This window comes from Calypte anna, chromosome 8 (genome assembly GCF_003957555.1).
Source record: "Calypte anna isolate BGI_N300 chromosome 8, bCalAnn1_v1.p, whole genome shotgun sequence".
In the NCBI taxonomy this organism is placed as follows: Eukaryota; Metazoa; Chordata; class Aves; order Apodiformes; family Trochilidae; genus Calypte; species Calypte anna.
This window is the reverse complement of record NC_044254.1, coordinates 1277194-1301393: the sequence shown is the minus strand read 5'-3', so window position 1 is coordinate 1301393 and position 24200 is coordinate 1277194. Positions and strand designations below refer to the sequence as shown.

At 41.0% G+C, this 24200-nt stretch overlaps 1 protein-coding gene across 2 annotated transcripts in view; it reads left to right on the top strand.

The window, feature by feature from the left end:
* Positions 1-24200, top strand: part of KIFAP3 (kinesin associated protein 3) — a 63116-nt gene that overhangs the window by 25433 nt on the left and 13483 nt on the right. For both annotated transcript variants that reach the window (XM_030455567.1, XM_030455568.1), the window contains 8 exons: positions 2488-2596; positions 3718-3830; positions 4709-4874; positions 5086-5211; positions 5602-5700; positions 6476-6561; positions 13190-13379; positions 17542-17641. In XM_030455567.1, the coding sequence (XP_030311427.1) occupies positions 2488-2596; positions 3718-3830; positions 4709-4874; positions 5086-5211; positions 5602-5700; positions 6476-6561; positions 13190-13379; positions 17542-17641 (989 nt within the window). The remainder of the gene's footprint in view (positions 1-2487; positions 2597-3717; positions 3831-4708; positions 4875-5085; positions 5212-5601; positions 5701-6475; positions 6562-13189; positions 13380-17541; positions 17642-24200) is intronic.

Below are 24200 nucleotides of genomic sequence, written 5' to 3'. Positions count from 1 at the left end.
AGAGTTGTCCTGTTTGGCCCCTCTTTGATCTCTAAGCTTCTTTTCAGCTTAATGCTGGTAAACGTCCTCTCTTGACAGCACCCTTTGCTCCTGTCCACCATTATCTGCTGAAGTTCAGAAACCAGAGCATCACTTCAAACAGCAGAGTTGGGGAGTAGCCGGTCAGGAGAGATTCCTCAGGCATGCAGTTCTGGCATAATCATTCAAAGATGTTGGAGCTGGGCTTGGGGAGGGGGTTGGACAGGGGTGCATGTGAACAGAGAGCTGTGGGGGTTGGCCTCTGGTCACTGGTAAATAAGTGAAGGCAGGTGCCAGAGAGTCTAGACACAGTGATTTCAGTTCTGGTCTGTGGTATCTGATACTCAATATGGGACTTGTCTGATTGAACACTACTGCCTCTTCACTGCACATGCTGCAGCCTTTTTACTGCCTTCCTGTTAAATCAGTAAAAGATGACAATGGACATAGTAAAAGCAGAACAAATTTAATTTTAATATTTCCTATTTGGCAGCAATTACTCTTCCTTTTGAAGTGGCACAAGAAGCAATCAAATTAAATGAAGACATAATGGAAAACATGGAGCTCGTACAAAACTATTATTTTAAAATTTGGACAACTTTAATTGAAACTGGATATATTTTTTTTCTTTTTATAGAGAAGTAGTTCAGTAATTAACAGTGTAATCCCATCTTGTTAAACATCTAATTTCCACAGATTTTGTATTGTGTAAGTAATGAGAATGTTCCCCTTCCAATTATTTGAAGGGTTTTAAAAATCTGTTTTTAAAAGGGTTTGTAACAGAAGAGATGCAGGGGGTGGTTTTTGAATGCTCGTGTTCCACTTGTTAAGTGCTGACTTTCTTCTGTGGTTAATTCACCTTTATGTGACTGTCAGGCTTATGGGTTTAATAAACTAGGATTTTACATGTTCTTGAGACAACCCAGGGTAATCTGATTTTATCTTTTTTAAGAAAAGGTAGAAGAAATCAGGGATAGCTTTTAATTTCTTAAATCAGAGTCCCAGAAGAAGAGATTAATAACTGTATTGTGACCTCAATCTGTCAGGTTGTTTGCTTTTGTTTGTTTGTTTGTAATTTGGGGTCCATTAGGAATGACAGCCTGTTGTCTGGTAATAGATAAACACACAATTACAGTGGTAAAATTAATAGATAAGCACAGAATTACAGTGGTAAAATTAATAGATAAACACACAGAATTACAGTGGTAAAATTAATAGATAAACACACAGAATTACTGTGGTAAAATTAATAGATAAACACACAGAATTACTGTGGTAAAATACATCAGAGTGAAGGTGTTTAATTCCTGACAAACTGTCTTTCCACCAGGGGGCAAGCACACAAACATTTAGTTGTTGCTTTCTTCTCCTCCCACCCTTTTTTGACTCACACTTGTTTGGTTTTGGGTTTTGGATTTTTTTTTTTTATGTCCTGCTTATCTTTAGGTTCTGTTGTTTCTGCTCCCAGTAATCTCAGCCCTGTCATCACACTGCCTTGCATTTTAATTTGGTTGTGTCTTACGACCTGGAGAGGTTTTAGGAACAAACTGGGTGGTGTCCTGCAGCCCCTGGATGAGAAAGCCATGCAGCTTCAGTGGTTAGAAGGAGAGGCAGAGAAATGGGTGTACTTAAATTACACTTGTATATTCAATACACCATCTCCAGAAGTGTTCATATTGAGCAAAACCAAACCAGATAGATGGGCCTGTGATGTAATGGACAATAGAGCTGCCAGATGTATAAGATGATGGCAGCCCATAGGTTATTTGCCAAAGGAATCATTTGGGAATTCACTGACACTTCTTGGAACAGCATTCCAGGTGATTGTCTGCTAATGTGTAACCCAGGTTGTTCTGTTCCCAAAAGAACTGGGCTAGTGCTGAGAATTCTTGGGAGTATGGCAGTGTTCAGCTCTAGCCATGGAAGCTGCAAAGATAAAGCACATTGCTGCAGGTAGACTACAGCTGATTTCCCCAGCAACAGAGGAGTCTCAGAGCAAAATAGTTGTAGAATTATTCTGCCATTAAATATCTGTTTACAGGGTCATCAGTTTATTAAATAGCCATCTGTTAATCCAAATTTCTGTGGAACTAAGTTGATTTTTTTTCCTGTAGTACATCTACCTGGCCTTCCAAGTCAGATTTATCCATCCACAAGTTTAAAAACCAGGAAAAATAAAAAAATCAGTGGTCTCAATAAAACGTAACTAACCCAAGCTACTTGCAGGTGATGAGTGACTGCTATTTTTGGCACTTTATAAGCATTGTTATCTCCAAATAATGGAACCATATGCTTTGTGCCCCTGACCTTTAGAACTTCACTGTGCCTGTAGAAATGCTGGATATTAGTTTTAAAAAATGAAGAAAAAAAAAAAAAAAGGAAAACCTGCTGTAGTTGACACCATAACATTGCTCTGGTAATTCTTTGGGAAGATGAATGCCTTAGGTGTGTTTGTGTTTTTCCTGGCAGTTAATGAAGATGCTTTTTGAGTGTCCTGATGAGCGAGTGGACCTGGAACTCATTTCTTTCTGTATTAACCTTGCTGCTAACAAAAGAAATGTACAACTTATCTGTGAAGGTAATTTCACTGTCATCTTGGGAGTTGGAAACACTTTATATATTAAATGTAATGACATATGAATTACATATATTTGAGTTATGGATACCTTTTTATATGTGTGTAGGTATTATTAAAAAATAAAGCTGACCTGGTTGGGTGATGTCTGCAAGCAAATGGCCTTTTCCTGCCCAGTTCTGGTCTTGGTGACAGGAATGGCACAGAGTAGCCACACATGCCCACATCTCTCAAGTGGTTCTGTAAAAAGAAAAGAGAAAGATTTTGTTCTACCTGATACCTAAAATTACCTTCAGTTAATCTGGGTTTCACCTGCCAGGACCAAATTAATGGCACAGTAATGTTGTTTAGCTGTCTTTCCATTGCCTTTTCCAATTGAGCATCTTTGGGATTCTAGTGTTTTATTACATGGTATAGATGGCTTCTGCATTTTGTTCAGTAGCTCTCTAGATTGCTTTGAAAGTTTCATTATTTTTCAGTTTTAAGTGCAGTGTTATTATTCAGTAGCTCTAGTTTACACTTGTGCTCAGAATTTTCACTGAACTACTGCAATAAATTTATAATAAATATATAATGACAAAGTTATCAGTGGCTCTTGCCTTGTGCAATCAAGTTCTTTAGATCTGTGTGTCTGTTATGTGTATTCCCACATAATGACCTGCAGGTCTGGTAAATAATCTTTTGGAATCATAACACTGTATTCCATGGAGTGAGGAGAAGTCTGAGGTGGTACCAACAGCTGTGCTACATCCTCACTAGCTGCTCTAGGTAGTAGGATAATGGCTTGGATCTAGAACCTTTCTTGGTCTGAATAAATAACTAAGCACAACTGAAGCATTCAGTTACTTATCTGACTTTTTAAGTGTGCCACCAGTACAAAAGAGCAATTTTAGAGAAGGTAAATAACTCATCCACTCTGTATAAATTCTTTTCAACTTAAACTTGGGAGAAGAGAGAGTTCCTGTCTAGATTCTGCACTCTTTTCCTTTTAAACTCCTAAAAATTAAAGCTATTTCTTGGGGGGGGGTGAGGGTGGGGGTGGTGTTTGGTCAGTCCTTTCCTCACTTTTTTTTTTTAGATTGTTTTAAATTTGGAGGATTTCCTGAGTGTTTGTTTCTTTCCAGGAAATGGTTTGAAAATGCTAATGAAGCGGGCTTTGAAATTTAAGGACCCGTTGTTAATGAAGATGATAAGGAATATCTCACAACATGATGGGCCAACTAAAAGCCTATTTATTGTAAGTCCACCTCATGTGATCTCTGATTCCTCCTACTGGAAAAGGCTGGCTTTGGAGAGCTGCTGTGTTTTGTCTCTGTAGGGTGTCCAGTTTAAGTTTTCTTGGCTGTCAGGGGTTGATTTATGTTTTGTTTTATATGGCTATCTCCGTTGGTAGATCAGCATTTGGATCTCTTGCTGCAGGGAAAACAGCTCTTAAGCTGTATCCAGTAAGCCCCTCCAAAACAAATACACAGAAACAAGCAGACACAAAAAAAAATCCCCAATTGCTGGGGTGTATATTGTAGAAATTGTAGAAATTACCTAAGTCTCAGCTTTTAGAATGAGGGGACAAAATAGAGTGAAGTTTTGTTACTGTGCCAAGTGTTTTGTGTAAGTGGATATTGTGAAATTCTGAATATTCAGTTAACCACATTAAGCTTCCTTTTTAAAAGAGGGAAGGGAAACTCAACATTCTAATTGTGGAAATTTTAAATGTGCTGTTAAAAAGAGGGTTGAATATCAAATTGTCTTTAAAGCAGTATGGAATTAGTGAGTAGAATCCACAAGTCCCCTGTTCATGTCTCCAGAAAATCTGGTAGTTATTTCTCTGTCTTCTTCTCCTTGTTTTCTAACAGCTTTCTCAAGCTGGGGATGTAGTAACTACTTTGGGAACAACTGACCAAATTAACTACATCTCTTGAAAGTGAAAGGATGGAGGGGAAGGCTGCTGGAATGCTTTCTTGAACAACTGAAAATGAAACTGCCCTATTTAGCCCTCATTTCTGGAGAAAAGTCTCCTTAGCATTCTTTTGAGAGCTAGTTTTGATTTTAACCAAGTTGTGAGTTCTTTAAAACCCCAGGTTTTTAACTCTGTGTTCGTTGCTGTGTTTTGTTTAGGATTATGTTGGTGATTTAGCAGCTCAAATATCAAATGATGAAGAGGAGGAGTTTGTGATTGAATGCCTGGGAACACTTGCAAATTTGACCTTACCAGATCTGGACTGGGAACTTGTGCTGAAAGAGTATAAACTGGTTCCATACCTCAAGGATAAACTAAAACCAGGTTTGTAGGAAGTTTGAGTTGTCTTTCAAAGTAGAGTTTCTTGAAGAGTACTCAGTGCTCTGTTAGAAAATATTCTGTTTACCTTCATAATTTCTGGTTGTTTGGGGACACATAACACTGAAGGACAGAATCACATCTACAAATAAATACAGAACTGCCCCAAGATCAAGAATTTCTAAGAGATAAAACTTTCTGCCTCCTGCTTTGCCAGGTTCTGCAGAAGATGACCTGGTTTTAGAAGTGGTAATAATGATTGGAACAGTTTCTATGGATGACTCTTGTGCTGCTCTGCTGGCCAAATCTGGAATCATCCCTGCACTCATTGAGCTTCTAAATGGTATGTTGCAGTGTTTTACTTCAGCTCTTGTTTTTCAGAGAAGTGTAGTTAATGTAGCTGTGCTGTAACTGAGTGCACCACGTGTTTTCTATTGCCAGGGGAAGGTGCTGTGTGTGTGAAAGAAAGAGCAGTCTGATAAGAGAGATACTTGCTAGTAGTCTAACAGATTTTATTTTTCCCCACACTTCCCCAACTCTTGCTGCAATCTGTGGGTTTTCTACTTGACTGGAGCAAGGAAGAAAACACTCATTTTGTGTTGTCAGGAGATGAAATCTCATGCCTACCACTGAGCTCTCTGACATGTAAGAGCTAGGCTTTCTTTAAGCATCAAGAGCTAATTGTGAGATATAAAATCACTGTGGTTTTTCTTTGTTTTTTTTTCCCTTTCAGCTCAGCAGGAAGATGATGAATTTGTCTGCCAGATCATCTATGTGTTTTATCAGATGGTCTTCCACCAAGCCACCAGAGATGTCATTATCAAGGAAACCCGTATCTTTTGAAAGATTGCACATCTAGAGTTACAGCACTTAATTTGCCATGAGGGATGCTTGGCCTATATTTCCCTTGCATAAACCTCCTGATCTCAGAGGTTTCTTTGCAAATGGTTTATTACAGCTTAAAAAAAAAATCTGAGCAGTATGTAGAGGGGACTTCAAGTTAATAGTTACAGATTAAAAGTTGGTTTGCTTTGAAACAGGGAGGGGGTAGGGTAGGAGAGGGATCACTGGACCAGATGACCCAATCTCAATTACTGTATGAATTTGTAAATCAAAATTATAGTCCATAAGAGAACTTAGATGTAACACAGGCAGATTTTTTGCTCTGCACCACTGTGTGTATATGTCACACAGTCTGAAGTTCTGTGCATTAAAATACTTGGAGTACCATTCTTCTATCAGTCTAGGCAACATAAATAGTGCCTGCTCTGGATATTTTCTGCACCTAATTATTCTTTGACTTTTCTGTGTGGACTCCTAGGTGGCTAGCTTTAAAAAAAATCTAAAAATGCAACTTTTTATATTTGCAATGATAGAGCACCAATGTTTGAAAACTTTCCTCTCACAAACTGAGCAATACAAGTATTAATGCTTTGCCCAATAGTTTATCTTAAATTGTGACTGTCTTAAAACCATGTTGGGAGGAGGGTTCTGAACATCCATGTGACAGAAGATTCTTGACTGTGGTTCTTAATGAGATTTGTGATTGGAAGAACCCAGGGCTGCAGAAAAAAAAGAGTATTTATGCCTTAACAGTTTGTTTGCAGAGGCTCCAGCATATCTGATAGACCTGATGCATGATAAAAATGCTGAGATCCGTAAGGTTTGTGACAACACTCTGGACATCATAGCGGTAGGTCTGGGGTTTCTCATCATTTATTCTTCAAGAACCTCTTTACATGAGTTTGTTCTAAAATAACAAAGTCACTAGAACTTGTGAGTTGAATTTTTTCCATGTGCAATTTTCTAATCACAGGTAAAAGATGGGTTTTCATGGGGCAGTGACAATCACTGATCTGGGCTCTGTACCAGACTTCTGTAAAGTGCATAGAAACATTGAAAACTCTCACACCAGTTAGCTTTATGCCACAGACTTTCAGAGAGTGCTTTTCAGCTTAATGACACTACATAAGGATGTTAAGCTTTTATTATTTACTTCTCCAAACAAGTGGCTCTTGTTACCCAGAAGTTGGTATTCCTCTTGTCTGCATTGCCTGACGCCAACATTTGTTTCAGAAAGAAAATATGGACAGTGATCCTGAAGTTGGGGTTTTTTTCTGCTGGGGGAACAGTCAGTATAATATTGAACTTTCTGATATTGTCTTCAACATCTGGATAGATTTCCTTCAGCTACATGGTTTAGTTTGTCCAACTATCCATTGATCACAAACTTTGGGGACTGTTGTTTTTGTGTTAAACCTCCAACTTGGAAAAAATAATCTTAAATTAAGCAGTGCTATTGCTTTATCATCTCTCATAGCTCTATAATCTGCTTCCAGGGATCCTTGACTCTAGAGACATTAATTTTTCCTAATGTGTTCATTGTTGAAGTAAAGACATTGTGAAACTGATGCCACTTAGAAGTCACATTTTGTTGTTAAATTTCCTTCTGGCCTCTTGAATTGAATTGACTTTAGGCTGGCAAAAAGAAATGTCAGCATTTTGTTGTGTCTTGCTGGTACACAGGCTCAGTCCTTTTGGATGAGGAGTAGCTGTCATAAAATGAAATCTGTAGCCAGAAAATGTTACCTATGAGTCAAGTAAGGTCTTTGCCTACCTTAGTCCTTCCCCTCTCAGCTCCCTGCCAGCAGAAATTGTGCTACTGAGAGAAGATACCAAGCACAGACACAGAGTAGTTGGTGGTAAATTATTTTTTTTCTTTGGCTGTGGAGCAGTCCAATGCTTAGAGTGGTGTTCACTGGTGAGTTAGGGGAGTTCCTGCAAAGGTTGTTGCAGCTTTATCTAGCTGCTGGATTCCAAGCTGCATGAACTGTAGCTGCCATGCTGCTGGGGGGAACAGGAAGCACAATATTCCCTCTTTTCTGGAGGGCAGGGATAACCACCAGTTGCTTTCTCAGCAGTGTTGTAACTGGCTGCACTGTGACTACCAGCACCAAAAGTCACAGGCCAAAAAGGCAATGCATTCTAGGTGGGGAAGGGGAAAAAATATGAAACAGTAAGTTGTCAGAACCTCAGATCTTGCTAGCTGTTCTGTCATGCAGCTCAGAGGGTTTGGTAAACACTGCCTGTATGGCAGTTTCACACAGCCAGTTCCTTCTGAGGTGTATGCACAGGCACACTCTCTAAGACCAAGAAATTTCTTATCTGGGCTAAATCCTCATTAAGAAAAACTTAAGTTTTCAGTCCTGTTCCATACATGGTGACAGGATTAGTTCCTCTGATGATGGAAATCAGAAACTAAATGTTGGAGAAGAGAGATTTGAAAGTAATTTCTTCTCAGGGAGACAAATACTTCTTTCACTCATCAATAAGCTCTATATAGTGTGATTGAAATAACACTGAAGAAAATCAGATGCCTTACAAGCCTTAGGGGAGATATGCTTTCTGTAGTAAAGTAATTGTCACAGAAATTATGGAAATGTTACACTAGTGATGATTTGTTTAATATAGCTTGGCTGGACTCTGCCATTGATGAACTGAAACAGATGTGCTGCATTAGCATAGGATGTACTGGGGAGTTTCAGCTTTGCACTGGGAGATGCAAGGTATTCCTTTTGTCAAAGAGAGAGTCTGTGCTGGTGATTTAGGAATACTTCAGTCCTCTGGCATGGGCTGAAGACACCAAGCAGGTAGCTGAGTGTAGTTCTACACCTGAAGTACTGGTCCCAGTATCAACACCTGGGGCAGGATACTCAGGGAAATGAAGTTCCCTTTGCCTGAGAAACCTGGGCACCTGCAGCTCAAAGCTGATGGAAAGAAATGTCAGCTTACTGGAGATGGTTTTACTCTGTTCACCTCAGACAATATTATCAAGAGCTGAAGGAAATGATCTCTCAGGTTTCTCATTCTTTTTCTGCTTCTAGTTCAGTCCTACTGCAGTTAATTGATTTTTCTCATTTATTGAAAGGATTTGTAATTAACCATGACCAGATCCTTGGACTGTGTAATCTGAGCCTTCCCCCTCCCTCACATCTCCCTATTTTCAGTGCTTTTATAGGTTGAATCCAGGCCTGCTCTACCATCTTGTTTCTTTTATGATCAATAGTGGATCATTATTCTTTCTGCAGAAATAAAACATCTAAATAGCTACAGCATTGTCTGTGTGATTTAGGAAGGGCCTTGTGCCCAAGGTCCTTTTCCATCTCTTGTTCTTTGCCCCAAGTATTTTTAATGAAGGCCAAGTAATGTTTGTTTCATATGCAAAGTTGTGTTAATGAATTGCATTGTTGATTTTAATAATACATTAATAAATGCATTATTAATCTTGCATCTTCCCATGTTAGCTAAGTGCCCTGACACAAATCCTGCATGTTGGGAATGCTGGAATTCCACATAAGAAGTTGGAATGTGCTGTGAACCCTCAGTGCTCTGGGATTTGGGGCCAGCTGTGCAAGATGTTGGCCAACTTTGTTAGAATCAAGGAAGAGCAGACCACAAAGATTGGTGTAGGCTTTATTTGGATAGGCAGCATACTCTGGAAACAGATAACCTTTGACACCAGCTTGGTGTCCTCTTTCCATGAAGAGGGCTGTAGCACTCCAGGAGAAAAGGTTCCCCCTCCCCTTGTCAAGGATCTCCCCTTCTGCAGTGTCTCTCATTTCCCTGTTGCCCTCTTAACACTCATGGAGAAGGAGAGGTGGGCAGAGGAGCAGCTGGAATGTGGAATGTGGGGCTGCAGCCTGAAGTGCTGACATGTTCTCACTGATCAACTTTGCCATCACTTTGCTTTGGTGCTCCTAACTTTTTTGCAGCAAAGAGCATGGCCCCAGCAGGAAAGGCTCTGTTTGGGCTGGAACAATAACCACCCTGCAGGCTGCATGAGCTAGGACAGGCATGTCCTGAGCAGTTCTGTCTTCACATAAAGCTTGGACAGATTTCCTTCTAGCACTGGTGGTTGCTTTTTGGAGTTGTAAGGATAGGAAGGGGAGCCAAACCTTGATCTCTCTTACTTCCCTAACAGCTGGCCAGTGAGATACCTTACCTTACCTTACCTTCCCCCAAAGGAAAAGAATAATGTTTCCCTCTTCAGCCACTGGGAATGGAAGAACCCTATGGACTGGGGGTGTTTTATGTAGGCACATACATGTAGAGACTAAACATTTACTCTTTGCTTTGCCTTAGTTTCCTATCACAGGTTTCTGTTACCTATCAGAATGTGTTAAGTGAGGAACCTGATTGTGAAGAAGTGACTTGAGTTGCAGGGGTGTGAGTGGTGGAAGGGTTTTTTTGGCCTGTGAATGAATGGATGAATTCCCTCCTTTGGTACTTACCCTAAGGTAGGTGTCTAGGCACCTGCAGAAGGTGATCCATAACATCTGTTTCTCTCCTTGGTTTCTGGAGACATGTAGTTCAACTGACATGCTTAGCTATGGGATAGCTAGACAAGATTAATCTTTTCATCTTCTGAATAAATGGTTAAGTTAACCTTTCATGTAAACTGTGTTCTAGGGATGGTTAAGTAATGAAGAATGTAACATCACCAAGACAGCCTTGAACAAAATGAGCCTGCTGCTCACTGTATAGCAGCTTTACTTTAGTATGAGGAATTGCATCAAATGAACCCTATTACAGACCCAATTAAAGGGCAACCACATTAAAGTGGAAAGGAAAATCTGTTTTTCATCAGCTGAGAGAGAACACAAAGCAGATCTGTGTAGCTCTATGTTATCCTATAGTGTGTTAATCAGATACAAGGTGTGACGGAAGCCAGTGACAAAGGGGACCCCTGATAGGGAACAGACACACTCTGATAATGGCCCAGTTAACGCTTCATAATATTTCAGTGGTTCAGTAGTAAACAAAGTTGGAAGTAGGACTTCAAAAAGGATGGCACATTCCTTGCAGAGTCAAACCATACATCTTCTGTGACACTCCTGGATTTATGGAAACCGAATGTTAAAAACAGTGATGTCAGGGAGCTCCAAAGAGAATAAAATCAGCCTTCAGGATTCCTGCTTTTATGTTTCTGAACATGCAATATCTGGGGAGGGTGGGTGGGTGTGTGTGGAGAACAGACATGTTCTGTCCACCTTCTTGCTCCCCCCCCCTGCTGCTTCTCTAGTAGCCTGACATTTAAAATCACAAAGCTGTGTTTATATCTCCATCATCTTTAGTCTTCTGGTTGCATTTTTGCAGGAATTCCTTATTTTAAAAAGTGTGCTTTGTGTGTTTAAAAAAAAATCCTACAAAACAAAAAAATATTTTTAATAGCTCAGAATATAATTACTGGAAGACTTGTTATGTTTTAGGGAATTGTTTTGCTCGGAACTTCTTTAATTTGGTTCCTTTGTGCCTTTTGGCTGTAGTCCTGCATTTACAGCTTTTCTTCCATTCTGATGTTATTCCATTAATCATTTACCCAGTGGTGTTTCTGCACACTTTCTATGCAAAAGCTACAGACACATTCTAGGAGTACTTAAATGAACTTTGGTTTGGTTTTCTTTTTTTTGTGCTGGGGTTATGTAAATTGTTCTAGATTATTGCAAATCATCCTTTTCTAGGATTGTTGCCAGAATGAAAATCTTGACAGAACTGATCACAGATCTGATTCTGGTGCAGTCACTTCTTTGTTCTTTTCATACATTCCCAGTGAAATGCAAATTAAAGATGAAGGCAACTACTTAAATGGATAACTTGTTATTTTTCCACAATGCAGAGATAATGCTCAGTCCTAGAGCTGCTAATTTGCCAGTCAGCTGCTAATCCCATTTTTCAAATTGCAGAATTTCATGGGTGATTCTGTGGTAACTGCTCTGTGTATGGAAGTTGTGCAGCAGACCAGGTTTTGAACATGACTTGTGCCAGGGTGGTGTGGAGGGGAATTAGGGGAATTAGTGTTGTTCAGAAGTGGCATCTGAGAAACTCAGGACAGTGCTGCCAACTGGGCAAAATGAGCCCCAGATCTGTAGGTATTTGCATGGATGTCCCATGGAAAGGGAATTGACATTCTGCTTTAAGCCAAGGGGAACAAATTTGCCATTTCTCCAAGGAAAACAAAGTTTAAAACCCACGGAGGGAGAGTCAGGGTTTGTGGCTGCACGATGTGCCATGATTCCCCCTGAGGCTGTGGGTGCTTCAGGTCAGAGAAGCCTCTGCAGAGCCCACTGCTCTTTGTGTTGCTGTGGAAAGGACACAGAAAAGGCTTGATGGGCTGTGTCAGGTTGAGAGCAGTGAAGACAAAGTAGATGGATTAGTAAGTCAGATCTGCTTTCATGTGTCTGGGTGGAGCAGTTTAAGAAATTATCACTTCTGCAGTCAAGGATTGTCACTAATTGTGTAAACACTCTCCATTCCCTTTAGAGCAAAGTAAAACAAGTTTTTTAAAGTTGTTTTAAAACTTCAACTACTTCAGCTACATCTCCAAGTCCAACACCATGTGTTAACCCGTGTGAGAGCTGAGAAATCATTTTCAGTTTTTTCCTTTTGTAGTCAGGTTAGAAGGAGGTGAAATGGGACCTATTTCAAAAGGGTTTTTCTTCTCAGAAGTAGAAACACTTTTGTTATGAATGTCATTCTTGTTCACAATGCTTGGATTGAACCTGAACTGACCATGGTGCATTATTTTGGTGCATTATTTGGGAATTGACAACATCTGCAGATTTCAGATGTTGAGGAGCTTCCTGTAGTTAGCTCTGCCCTATCTTTCCAGTAATATTGAGAAACCAAGCATTATCCACAGCCTGTGATCTCTGTGGTAATCAGCAGCACACACAGTCTGGTCTGTTCAGAGGAGCCTTCTGAACAGCTGATTGCAGTGACCATATGCTGTGGCATTTCCTTCTGATGCTCCTCTGGACTGAATATCACATCACTTGAGTGCAATCAGGCTGTAATCCAGGTTGAAATTGCATGTCTGCCTTTTGTTTCCACAGCAGCTTCAACATGTATCCTGTTTTCCTTCTGGAGAAGTTGCTGTGAAATTTCAGTTGTGTGTTTTGGATCCACACATCCTCTTTCTTAGAGATGTTTTGTACCAGTTTTGTGGGTATTCAATATTAAACAGAGAAAACCAAACCAGGAGACTCTCATGGTGGAACTTCCTTGCTCAAAGCAGGAATCTTTTCTTGGTGTGGTGTGAAGTTAGAAAGGATGAAGGGAAGATTGTGCTGCTGGATGTACCAGAGTACAGCCCAGTGCTTGCCAAAACCATTCCCTCTGCAAACTCAGCAGAGGATTTAAGTCGCTAAGCCCTGACACTTACACCCTTTGCTGACACCAGATTTCCTCTGCAGTTTTCCTGTTAAACAAAACAGCTTCGTCTGTCTCTCATCCTATAACACTGTGTGGTGGATTTGTAACAGGAATATGATGAGGAATGGGCTAAAAAAATCCAGAGTGAGAAATTTCGCTGGCACAACTCTCAGTGGCTGGAGATGGTGGAGAGTCGGCAGATGGATGACAGTGAGCAGTACCTCTATGGGGATGATGGCATTGAGCCCTACATCCATGAAGGGGATATTCTGGAGAGACCTGACCTCTACTACAATGCAGGTAAGGGCAGAGGGTATCAGTGTTAAAAAGAGGGATTGCTACCTCTGTGTTTGGAACCAGAGCTTGACCTGGGGGTGTGAGGAGAATCCACTGACCCAGAGCTGGGGAACAGTTCAACTTGTGTGTCCCTGGGAGCAGCACTGATGCATGCTGTATCCAGGCATGGCCTTGTCCTTGTTAGAATGTTCATGACAGATGGAGAACTGTATATCCATGGCCTTCTGAAGTGTTCAGAAATATGAGTAGACCTGTCTCAGACAGCTAATGGAGCATGATGACTGATTTCAATCAAGGTGGCCCAACTTTATTCTTCACACCTATTTCTTGTGTCCATAGCTTTGCAAACACAAGCCATTTCTCTGCCCTGTTAAATTCACAGCTATGGGATTTGGTGCTCAACGTTTTTCTGCTTTGTGTGGTAGTTGGAATGGATGGGAAGGGGAATTTTTTTGCAGATCTTGATGAAAGACTTGAGTTGAGTCACATCAAACTTAAAGGTTCCTTAGCAGAGCTGGTCATTCTGTGACTTTCAGAAAAAAAGGGGAGTTGTGTTCTTATTAGAGATGAACACAAATACAATTTCTAAAGAAAAGACACCTCTTTTTTTGCTCAATCCTATCTGTAGTGCAAATGACACAATTCTGGGAGATCTCAAGTGGAATCTTCTGTCTCTCTCCTTCCATAAAGATTTTGTAGTTATTAAGGCAGTAGAAGTTGCCTGGATTAAGACACTGTATCTACTCCAATATCCTCTTGCCAGCTGTTTCAGAAGGTTCCAAAAAAGTCTGCAGGAGACAATAATGCAGTAATTCACCCATCAGATAAATGTCTTCATAACTTTTAGTAGCTAGGAGTTTGCTTATGCTTTCAGTCTTGTGGTTTTATATCATTTTCAAACTCCTGGATGACTGTGAGTTCATATATTCTATTATATTTTAATTGCAGGGTTTGAGTCTGTGGTTTTTTGTTTTCCACATAACTGTCCAGTCCTTTGCTATGAAGCATGAGTCACAGAACTGATTCTGGATGAACCAGCAGCAGTAGTAATGAGAAAAACAAAACAACTAAAACCTATAAGCTTTACTTGCAGTTGCTGTGAGAAAATAATTGTGCAAGATCTTTGTAGCATTTCAGAAGTTATTCTCAAAGGATATCAGAACTTAAGGACTTATCAGAACTTAGGTTGGCAGCATGAGCCACGTGTTGAATGGTATCAGGGTCCTTTTTTGGGCTTCCTAAGTTAAAGCAGTGCCAGCATCCCTGTTGCAGTCTGCCTTTTACAGGTCTTGATAATAAACCCTTGCTTATTTCATAGAGCCTTTTCTTTTCCCAGTAGTGTGAGCTAGGATGGAGTGGCACCAGTAACACTGAATTTCCTGGCTTTTAATCATTTATGTTACAGACTTAATGTTGTTTGAACAAAGATTTTTGTGTTGGAGTTGGTATTTGAGCAGGAAGGAGAGGCAGATTTCCAGTGATCCATTCTGCAGATGTTTGAGAAGTGCTTTTGTTTTTAAAGGTATAAAAGAGGAGGTGATTATATTCAAAATACAGATTCACTTCTCAGGTTCCTTCCAACAAGTGCCACCAATGCTGTGCTTCTGAAGTCTCTTAGATTTTGAGATGTGGCCAGAGGGGATGTTATATTCCTTTGAAAAGGCAGTGGATTATTGTACCATTTGGAGCAGGCAGTTGGGTTTCCAGAAGGCATTACTTAGTCAAGAAATAACAAACTACAGAAATCGTTGCAGTTAAGTGTTTGTACCTCAGCTTCATGATTTCAGAAAGTAGAAGCTGAGTACAAGTCTCTTCTCAGCCATAATGGTTCTGGAGGACACTGATGTCAGGATGTGTTCCTTACTGCTGTAACAAACCACCTTGTCTCTTGCACAGGAATTTCAACCTGCATTGAAAATTCAGTAAAATCTCTGGAGTTGCCTTCACAAGCTCAGTGTTTCTTGCTCTTGAAAGTACATAGCCCTAATTTATGTTGAAATGTACATAACAACAGATGTCCTTTAACTGTGTAGTGATAATACATGAAGCTGATGCCATCCATGTGCTTTCATTTTCCTGTAAACTCATGTTACTGTTTTGGTTTAGCAGTCTTGCTTGAAAACACTTTAAGTAGTGGTAGCTGCAACCTCAGAGTTCAAATGCAGTGCTTTTTTATTAATATAAAGATAAATCTTAATGGTTTTAAGTCTCTTTTAAACTAACCAGGCTGATTACAATGCATAGCCATTTAAATGGATTTGTTTTGATCTGGAATTCTGCAAGTATGAAAGTGTTAATGTTTGGGCTTGGACGTGTGGTCTTTTGAGGTCCCTTCCAACCCCTGAGTTTCTATGATTTCTGTGGATGTTCCCTCCTCATCTCATTCCTGTGGAAAACACAGAATAGGCAATGAGACAGAAGAACTTGGCCTAAGTGTTAATTCAACTTTAATTCCTTTTCTCTGGTCATTTGACATCCAGATGATATCCCAGAGCACTGGTGTCTAACTGGACATGCTGGGAAGACAGGAATATTGATCTGTGCCAGGTTATTTGCTTGTCAAGTGGTGCTCTTTCACATACTGTATACACATGTATACAGTTAGAATATACCCATGTGCAGCTATCCTGGGCTGCTAAAATGTAGCCTGATCATGGCAAACATTTGTCATCTCCAATCTTTTGCATTTATTCAGTCACTTTCCCATGAGGAATTATCTTCTAAATGAATCTCTGTAGCACCTCATCAAGTGTCTGTTAGAAATCTGGACGTGTCAATTCTATTCCTTTTATCATTTGTCACTATATTATCTTCAAACAACATCAGGTAGATTCATAAAGCACAGAGAGATGTGTTTGAATGCCTGAGTCGTCATCTCTAAGCCTTGGTGTCTGTAAGTAACTTTCCACTGCTTCCTGCACTGGCAGTTTTAGTAGTTTTGAAACCACAGAGGTTAAGCCAAGTGGCCTGTGACTCCCTGGATCTTATCTCTCTTTCTTTAAAGTGGAATGTCATTTGTAACTTCCTAGTCACTAGGGATCTCCCTCTTTCTTCTGTTAAACTACTAAACTATCAGTCTGAATGTACCTGTTTCTTCCCTGGTTTTATGGGGATGCTTTCTGCACTGCAAGCATGGGGCTCTTTTCAGACAGTAATGGAGACAAACTGTTGCAGGGTCTGTTTTAAAGAAATAGCTTGTTTTATCTGATGAGCCTACTACTAATTACCAAGGAAGAATTGTGCCCTCAATATTAACAAGAACTGTGTTTTGTGAGTGGGAACAGGAAAGAGTTAAGCTGGGGTCATCAATTCAGCTGGTGTCAGTTCACAGGCTTCACTTCAAAGACATCAGATTTACACTGATGTAACAGAGGGAAAATGTTAGCCCCTGATTTTCTTCTTCTTTATAAAGCAAGCAGAGACTGTGCAGCCTTTAAGGAATATTACTGGTTTTACAAGTGTTGGCATCTTCATAGGCCAGTGTTTTTATACAAAGGATGAAAAAGAAGACTGGAACCTATGTTCTTGAGAGGATATCATGTGGAAAGACCACCCACTGAGAATCATGAAATTGTTTTGGTTGGAAAAGACCTTTAGGATTGTCAAGTCCAGCCATTATCCCAGCACTGCCAAGTCCACCACTAAGCCATGTCCTGAAGCATCACATCTATGTGGCTTTTAAACAGCTAAATGACATGAAAATATGTGGAAGATGAAAGAAACAGATTTGAAGTTGCTTTCCAGTTTTTCATAACCAGGTTTAAGAGGTACAGTGGTGAAAGGTAGAGTCTGAACAATTAAAATCTTCACTTTTCTACCCATGTTGCTGGCCCAGCTTCATGTTGGACCCTTCTCATGACTTTTTCCCTGGGCTCACTTTCATGATGGGGCAGACAAGATGGGACTTGATACAACCTTTTCAGGCCTGAGGAAGGAGGAGTAAGAGAATATTGCTTAGCTACAGGATTTTTTTCAGGGCAGTGGGCTGAGCTGCTTGGAGTCCCAGTGAGGCACGTGGTAATTGAAGTTGTTGGATTTTTATTATTCCTGTTGCTTGACATTCCACCCAGAAATACTGCAGAAATATCCCACCCAGCACATTACAGAAACATGCTCTTTCATACAGCTCTTTCATACAGTTACTGTGTCTTTATTGTCTCTATAGATGGCCTAATAGCCCCTGATGGAGTGGTGAGTCCAGATTTCTTCAGTGATTACCATCTTCAGAATGGAGACCTGATTGGGCAGCATCCCTTCTCTAGCAGGTAAGTTGCTGTTTGTAAAGAATGCCCCTAATCCAACAATAACTGTTCAAGTTTCCTTATATTATAAACTTCATTTGTGAGCAGTAATCTTTTTTTTCCCCTCCTTCCAGTGGGAATGGTGTCCACTGAAAAAGCAATTCTGATCTGTGTTCTGAATTAATTTTTTTACCATTACTAATGCACATGTTGTAATACATGATAGCATTCCTGAAGCTGTAGAATGGAAGAGTCAAAGGAGGACACACAACTTAGGACATGTTATGACAATTACTCAAATATGAATCACACCTTGTTGTTGGGAAACAACATCTAAAGAGGGGCTTGAGATGCTGATTACCTACAAGACTTTAGTTTCCAATATTAAATTGTAAAAAACACATTTCTTAGCTGCCAAAACTATTCTGTGGGCTTGTTATTTTTTTTTCCCCTTCAAGCTAAGTCTTACCAAGGTATTCTCAGTTGACTGATGGCACTTTGAAGATTTTCTACAAGAGCAAAAGATGTCAGCTTGACTTCTGAGAGATGTTTTTCTGAATTCCCCTTCTGGTCAATGACCTTTCCTTCTCTGAATGTTAGCAAGCTGTTCCCATTTGAATTTCTGAGTAGACTTCTCCCATGAGTTCAAAACAGGACTCATTTCAAAGCATGAAATCTTCATAGATCTCATAGTGTTTAGGAAATGCCTTTTATAGAGCATGAATTATGTGCACTCTAGCAGGAAATATTTCAAGCACTTTACAGTCAAGGTATGGAATTCACTTTAACAGGATGCTCTCTGGACATGCCCAGCCCTGTGGCTGAAATCTTCTCTCCAAAGGCAGAATGTTTTCAGTACTTAAAACTTGAGTCACCATTTGTAAAATACGAGTCATTCTCAGTATGTACAGCTGAAGCAAAAGGATTTTTCTCCTTTCATTTGTCTTCCTGTAATTTTTGAAGGCCAGTGGGAGGTACACTTGTTTGTTTGTGCCACCTGTGATGCATCAGGAAGCTGAACATGCAGCAGGGGTGCACTGGTGGTAATGTTTTTAAAAACAAAATAACTATAATGCTCTGATCAGGAAAAAGGTAGGGCTTTAGAGATGTGTACCCTTGAAAAAGAGGAAGTGTTTGTACTCAAGCTCAAAGCTGTAACTCTTTGCATGGAGCCAGGATTTGGGAAGGGGGTACTGGTGCTGATTGTTTCCAAATGCACAACCTTCCTTCCCTGCAGAACGTGCAGGTGAGGGAAGTGGGAGCTCTGTGCTGCTCTGTGAGCCTTACTGTGGGACTTAACCATCTTCAGCTTCAAAGTCAGACACAAAACCCAGGAGATGACAGATTAAATCTCTCTATTAAGCAGAGCATTGTACTGCTATGGGGTCTCAACAGTCTTCATGCCCCACTGGAGAAGTTTGGGGGGGGAAGGTGTGTAGGGTGAAGCTTGCAGGCTCCTTTGTTTCCAGTAAAGTTGGATATAGCCCCAGCTGAGATGGTCTTGTTCTGCCAGAGAGCTTTCTGCTGGGAAAGATCATCTTAAAGCAGATCCCTTCAATTGCAGTCTCTTTTCAGGCAGACACATTAGTAAGCTGCATTTTAATCTCATTGTACCCCAACGAAAATGAGTAGCAAAATACATCTGGTGTGTACCTAGTTAAAGGAAGTATTTGTAGACATTTTTTTGTGGTGTCTCGAGGCATTTTGGAGGCTCACCTCGAGAAAGAAAACAGAAAAATTACAGTTTGACTAACAAGAAGCTTGGTAATTGCCCTTTGATGGTAGCCTCTCTGAAACACTCGGGTTTGTCATTAGCCTTCTCTTTTCTAGGAAAGCTTTTCAAAATATGATTGCTGAATGGATTTATCTGCAGTCCAGACACAGAGACTAATTGGAAACAGCACGGGCTGCTGCAAATGTTCTGTCTTACTTGTAACAGAGCAGGTCTGAATTGTTTGATAGAATAGATACTGGCAGCTGAAGGGCGAATCCCAGTTCTCAGATGTCTGTCATTAGTGCTTGGAAGTTGTTGGCGCCAGCAGCCAGGATATCCTGATGCTTACAGCTAATGTAAAATGCATTACTGCTCCAAGGCATGAGCCATGGAATTGCCAGTCCCAGGAGTTTGCAGAGTCAGGCTCTTGCCTTCTCCCAAATTTGAATTGGTGTTGGAAGGTAAAACCATACGTGCTAGAGAGCCTAATTAAAAATAATAGCAGCGAGTCAAGGCTCTTTTTATGTGTTATATAGTGTACATTTCATCCATACCAAAACATAATTCTAGGGTATTTTTATGCTTACAGTTTAAAGCTAACAAGAACCTTATGTCAAGGATTTATTTTTAACCAGTTCCAGCTTTTAATAAATGCAGATTTTTTTTTTTTTTTGTTATAAAAATTGTTCCTTTTTCTATTATTAATGCTCAAATATGTTTTTAGAAACTTTTAAAAGGAAAGCTGAGTTCTGATTTGCATAGACAACTAGCAAGCCAGGTAGTAGTAACATTGTTGGGGGAGTTAAAATATGTGTAAGCTATGGTCTAATAATGAGCAAACTTTTAGGTCTTTTCATTTGTTATACTTATTTGTTAAACATTTCTTTGTTTTGCCTGTATCTTCTGGTCTTGGCCCATTATATTGGGCTCTTTAATTCTGTAGTTAGATACAACTGTTAGCTAAGCAATGGGGGTGAGTTTTCCATCCTTTAAGACCACCCTGTGAAATCTGAGGTAGGTCACAACCATGAGCTGACTTCTTGCTACTCAGCATTGAAAAATTCTTTCTTCTCCTTTCTGCATTCCTGTAAGGAAGATTTCAGGGTACGTTTACTCTAATTTTTCTGGGGTTATTTCTTATCCTTCCAACGTGCTTGGACTGGATCAGCATTTCCCCTTGCCTCCAGGAGAGCCTAGCAAGTCAACCAGAAAGGTTCCCCCTTTTTTTAATGTTTTGGTGACTGAGAGGCTGAGCCAGTGGTGGTGCCCCCAGTGCTTAAGTCCATTTTGATCACCAACTTCATTTTTTGGAGCCAAAAAAGGGTTCTAGGAGGAGAGGTTTTTCAGGACTGCTACCAAAAGCCTTGAAGCTTTTCCCTGTCAGCAATATTTAATATAATACCTGTGCAAGGCAGCTGAGCCCACACACACCATGTGCTTCCTCACTTGGAGGATGCTGGATCCAGCAGAGGTCTGGGGCAGCCTCTGCCATTGCTGTTCCATCATTTAAACCATTTTCAAGAAAATTCAGGGGAAGTGGAGCAGCAGCTGCACCCAGAGGTGCTGTTGGTGAAGTGGTTGACTTCCCTGTAATCCAGCAGGGACATCACAGTCATCTCTTGTGGAGTCTTTATCCCTGGACCTACATCCCTAGGCCTGCTCCATGCTCTTGGGTGAGCAGGGAGGTTCTTTTTTAAGTCAAGACTAAACAGGAGTTTAAGAAATTAAGCTCTTTATAGGCACCTGTGCTCACTGGGTTAGCACACAGGGTTTTTCCCCCCATAATTTTAAAAAAGGAAACATGAAGCAATAGTATTAGCAGTGAGAACATGTATAGGTCTGGTGAATCAGGTGGAGTATTAGGGATTGTACTTTTCAGAGACATTGTCCTCCATTCCCCGGCTTTCTAGGGCTTTCCTTGGAAACCTAGAGTACTGACTCCTGAGTTGAGATCAATTCCTGCATCATGAAGTACAGAAGAACTTTGGAATTGTAAAATTATCTAGCCTTAAATTCAGGGTGTAGCTCTGCTTGCATGCTTGCTGTTCTGGACACAGCCCAAAGCAAGCAGGGATAAATGTTTCTGGTGCATAAACAGCATATAAGTGGAGACCTGGAAAGTTGGCATTTTCCTAATAGCTGCCACCCTGCCTGTGGGCACCTGAGACACTTTTAGAAGTAGAAATGCTTTGTTTCTGGTAATATAGCTTATGTGTTTTGCAGCTTTATAGCTCTTGTTTCTGAACTCTGTTCTTAGTGGAGTTGTCCTGTTGTGCATTATGTCTATAAATAGAATTATTTTAGAATAAAATGTACACGGAAGCAGTGATAAAATACATCCAAGCAGCATTGCTTGTTTTCCTCAAAGGTTTGGAGCAGAATGCAAGCAGATTGTAAGTCTTGTTTTCCATTCAGCAGAGAGTACATGGCTGAGGAGGTTGTTTTGACAGCTTGTATCCAGGTTTTTTTCATTGGCTAGGAGAAGACTTTTGTGATTAGATTACCAGCTTTGAATCCTCTCACTGTCTTTCAGAAGCAGGTTGGTATTAGGCATAGATTTAAAATTTTCATCTGTTATTAAAATCTGTATTCAAGGCTCCTGGTTCTGATAACTGCTAATAGAGAGTGAAAGTTTTATGATTGGGGAAAAACCAAAAACCCCCTCACCTCTGACTGGTGTGTTGACAGCTTAGTGTCTGAGCTGCAAGGGATAAAGACCAGCTGAAAGACTTCTTCAGGAATCTGTGGTCATTTATCAAATTCTAATCACCTTCCTGTGACTAATTGCTTTCTTAAGACACAAACATAATAGTGATGGCTAAATACCTGATAATAGAGAGATCCACAGTATTTTTCTTACCCTTTGGGGACCAAAACACTTTTTAACCTTTCCCATCTCTAACCAGAAAACAGAACACACTTGAAATGCAGAAGCCATGTTTTGTTAATATCTTCACCAGAGTTCCCAAATCCTCTCTGTAGTTTTAGAAGCATTCATAGTTAGAAATGTTGGAGCCAGCCAAAACTTTTTATTTTCCTTCCCAAGGAAGTTTTCCCCAGCACAGAATCCTTTAACCAGGTTACAAAAAGCAGCAGAGCTGCCATTGGGAGATTTTCCCCAAGACAAAGGATTTCTGTGGGTGTCCTCCTCCCTGTGTGTGTGCTCCCATCCCTGCTCAGCAGAGATCTGACTGAAGCTTCTTCCCAGAAAGCAGTGAGATTTGGCATGTCAGAGAAAAGCAGTTTTATGGGGTGACTGTCCTTGGAGGAACAGCTTCCCTTCTGCTTGATTTACAGCCTAAAACTTTAGCTGTCTTTCTTCTTCTTGCCCTGGCAGGTCAGGGGGGTATTTTGTGGGCTGATACTTGGAGCCAGGCCCTTGCAGGCTGCTCTGTGCTGGTTTCAGTGGGGCTGTGGCTGTTGTTGGCAAGCACAGGCACACAGAACCAAGCTGCTGGGAAGCCTGGGGCTGCTGGGCTGAACTTCATCCATGGTGCAGGCTCTGGGTGGAGCAGAGGGAGCGCTCTTCCTGTGACTCAGTGTGCCCAAGTGTGCCAGTGTGACTCAACAGTGTGCCCAGGAGGCCAAGAAGGCCAATGGCATCCTGGGCTGGCTCAGGAACAGCGTGGCCAGCAGGTCCAGGGAAGGGATTCTGCCCCTGTGCTCAGCCCTGGGGAGGCCACAGCTTGAGTCCTGTGTCCAGTTCTGGGCCCCTCAGCTCAGGAAGGAGATTGAGGTGCTGGAGCAGGTCCAAAGGAGGCAACTGGGCTGGGGAAGGGACTGGAGCACAGATCCTATGAGGAGAGGCTGAGGGAGCTGGGGGTGTTGAGGCTGGAGAAGAGGAGGCTCAGGGGAGACCTCATCACTCTCTCCAACTCCCTGAAAGGAGGTTGGAGCCAGGGGGGGGTTGGGCTCTTTTCCCAGGCAACTCTCAGCAAGACAAGAGGGCAGGGTCTCAAGTTGTGCCAGGGGAGGTTTAGGTTGGAGATGAGAAAGAATTTCTTTCTGGAGAGGGTGATCAGGCATTGGAATGGGCTGCCCAGGGAAGTAGTGGATTCTCCGTGTCTGGAGATCTTTCCAAAGAGCCTGGATGTGGCACTGAGTGCCATGGGCTGGGAACCACGGGGGGAGTGGATCAAGGGTTGGACTTGATGAGCTCTGAGGTCCCTTCCAACCCAGCCAGTTCTATGATTCTGTGATTCAGTTTCCCTCGAGCTGAAATGGCCACGTGTCATGTTTGCATATGCTACCAGTTCTCAGGACAGTCATAGCCATGGGGTTTTTTTGGCTGGGCAGCCTGATGAAAATCAGATGTGAATTTTTGTGAGGGAAAGACCTAGGTCTGTAGCTTTCTGTTCTGGTGACACTGCAGCCTGTGATCTCCCAGTCCTGTTGCTGGATCCTGTTGCTCAATAGATCCTGGTCAGGTGCAGGAACTGCTGGCAAATCTTCACTTCATGGGTGTTTGTCAAGATGTTTCTTCATGGTTGTACCAGTAACTTGTATCCTCTATGGACATTTCTAGCTGAGTTTTGTACAGATCTTCAATTAGATTTGCTCAGAGCAGCCCTTTACAGCCATCAGTGGTGAAAGAAACTTTGTTTGATCATTTTTGGAAAGATTAGCTTAGGTAAAAAATACATGTTCTGATGTGGGGGGCTGTGCTACAGTAATACTGAAACCATCCAGATCTCTCTTTTCTCCATCATTTGACTGGAGGCAGTAATGATTTCCTGTCTGAAAGGTGGACATAGACTGAGTAGAAAATCTTTAATTAAAAGGAAAGAAAAGCTAACAAAGTAACTATTTTTACAATGTGATTCTACTTTCAAACATTTGACTATAATAATGTTCTTTAGTCCTGTGCAT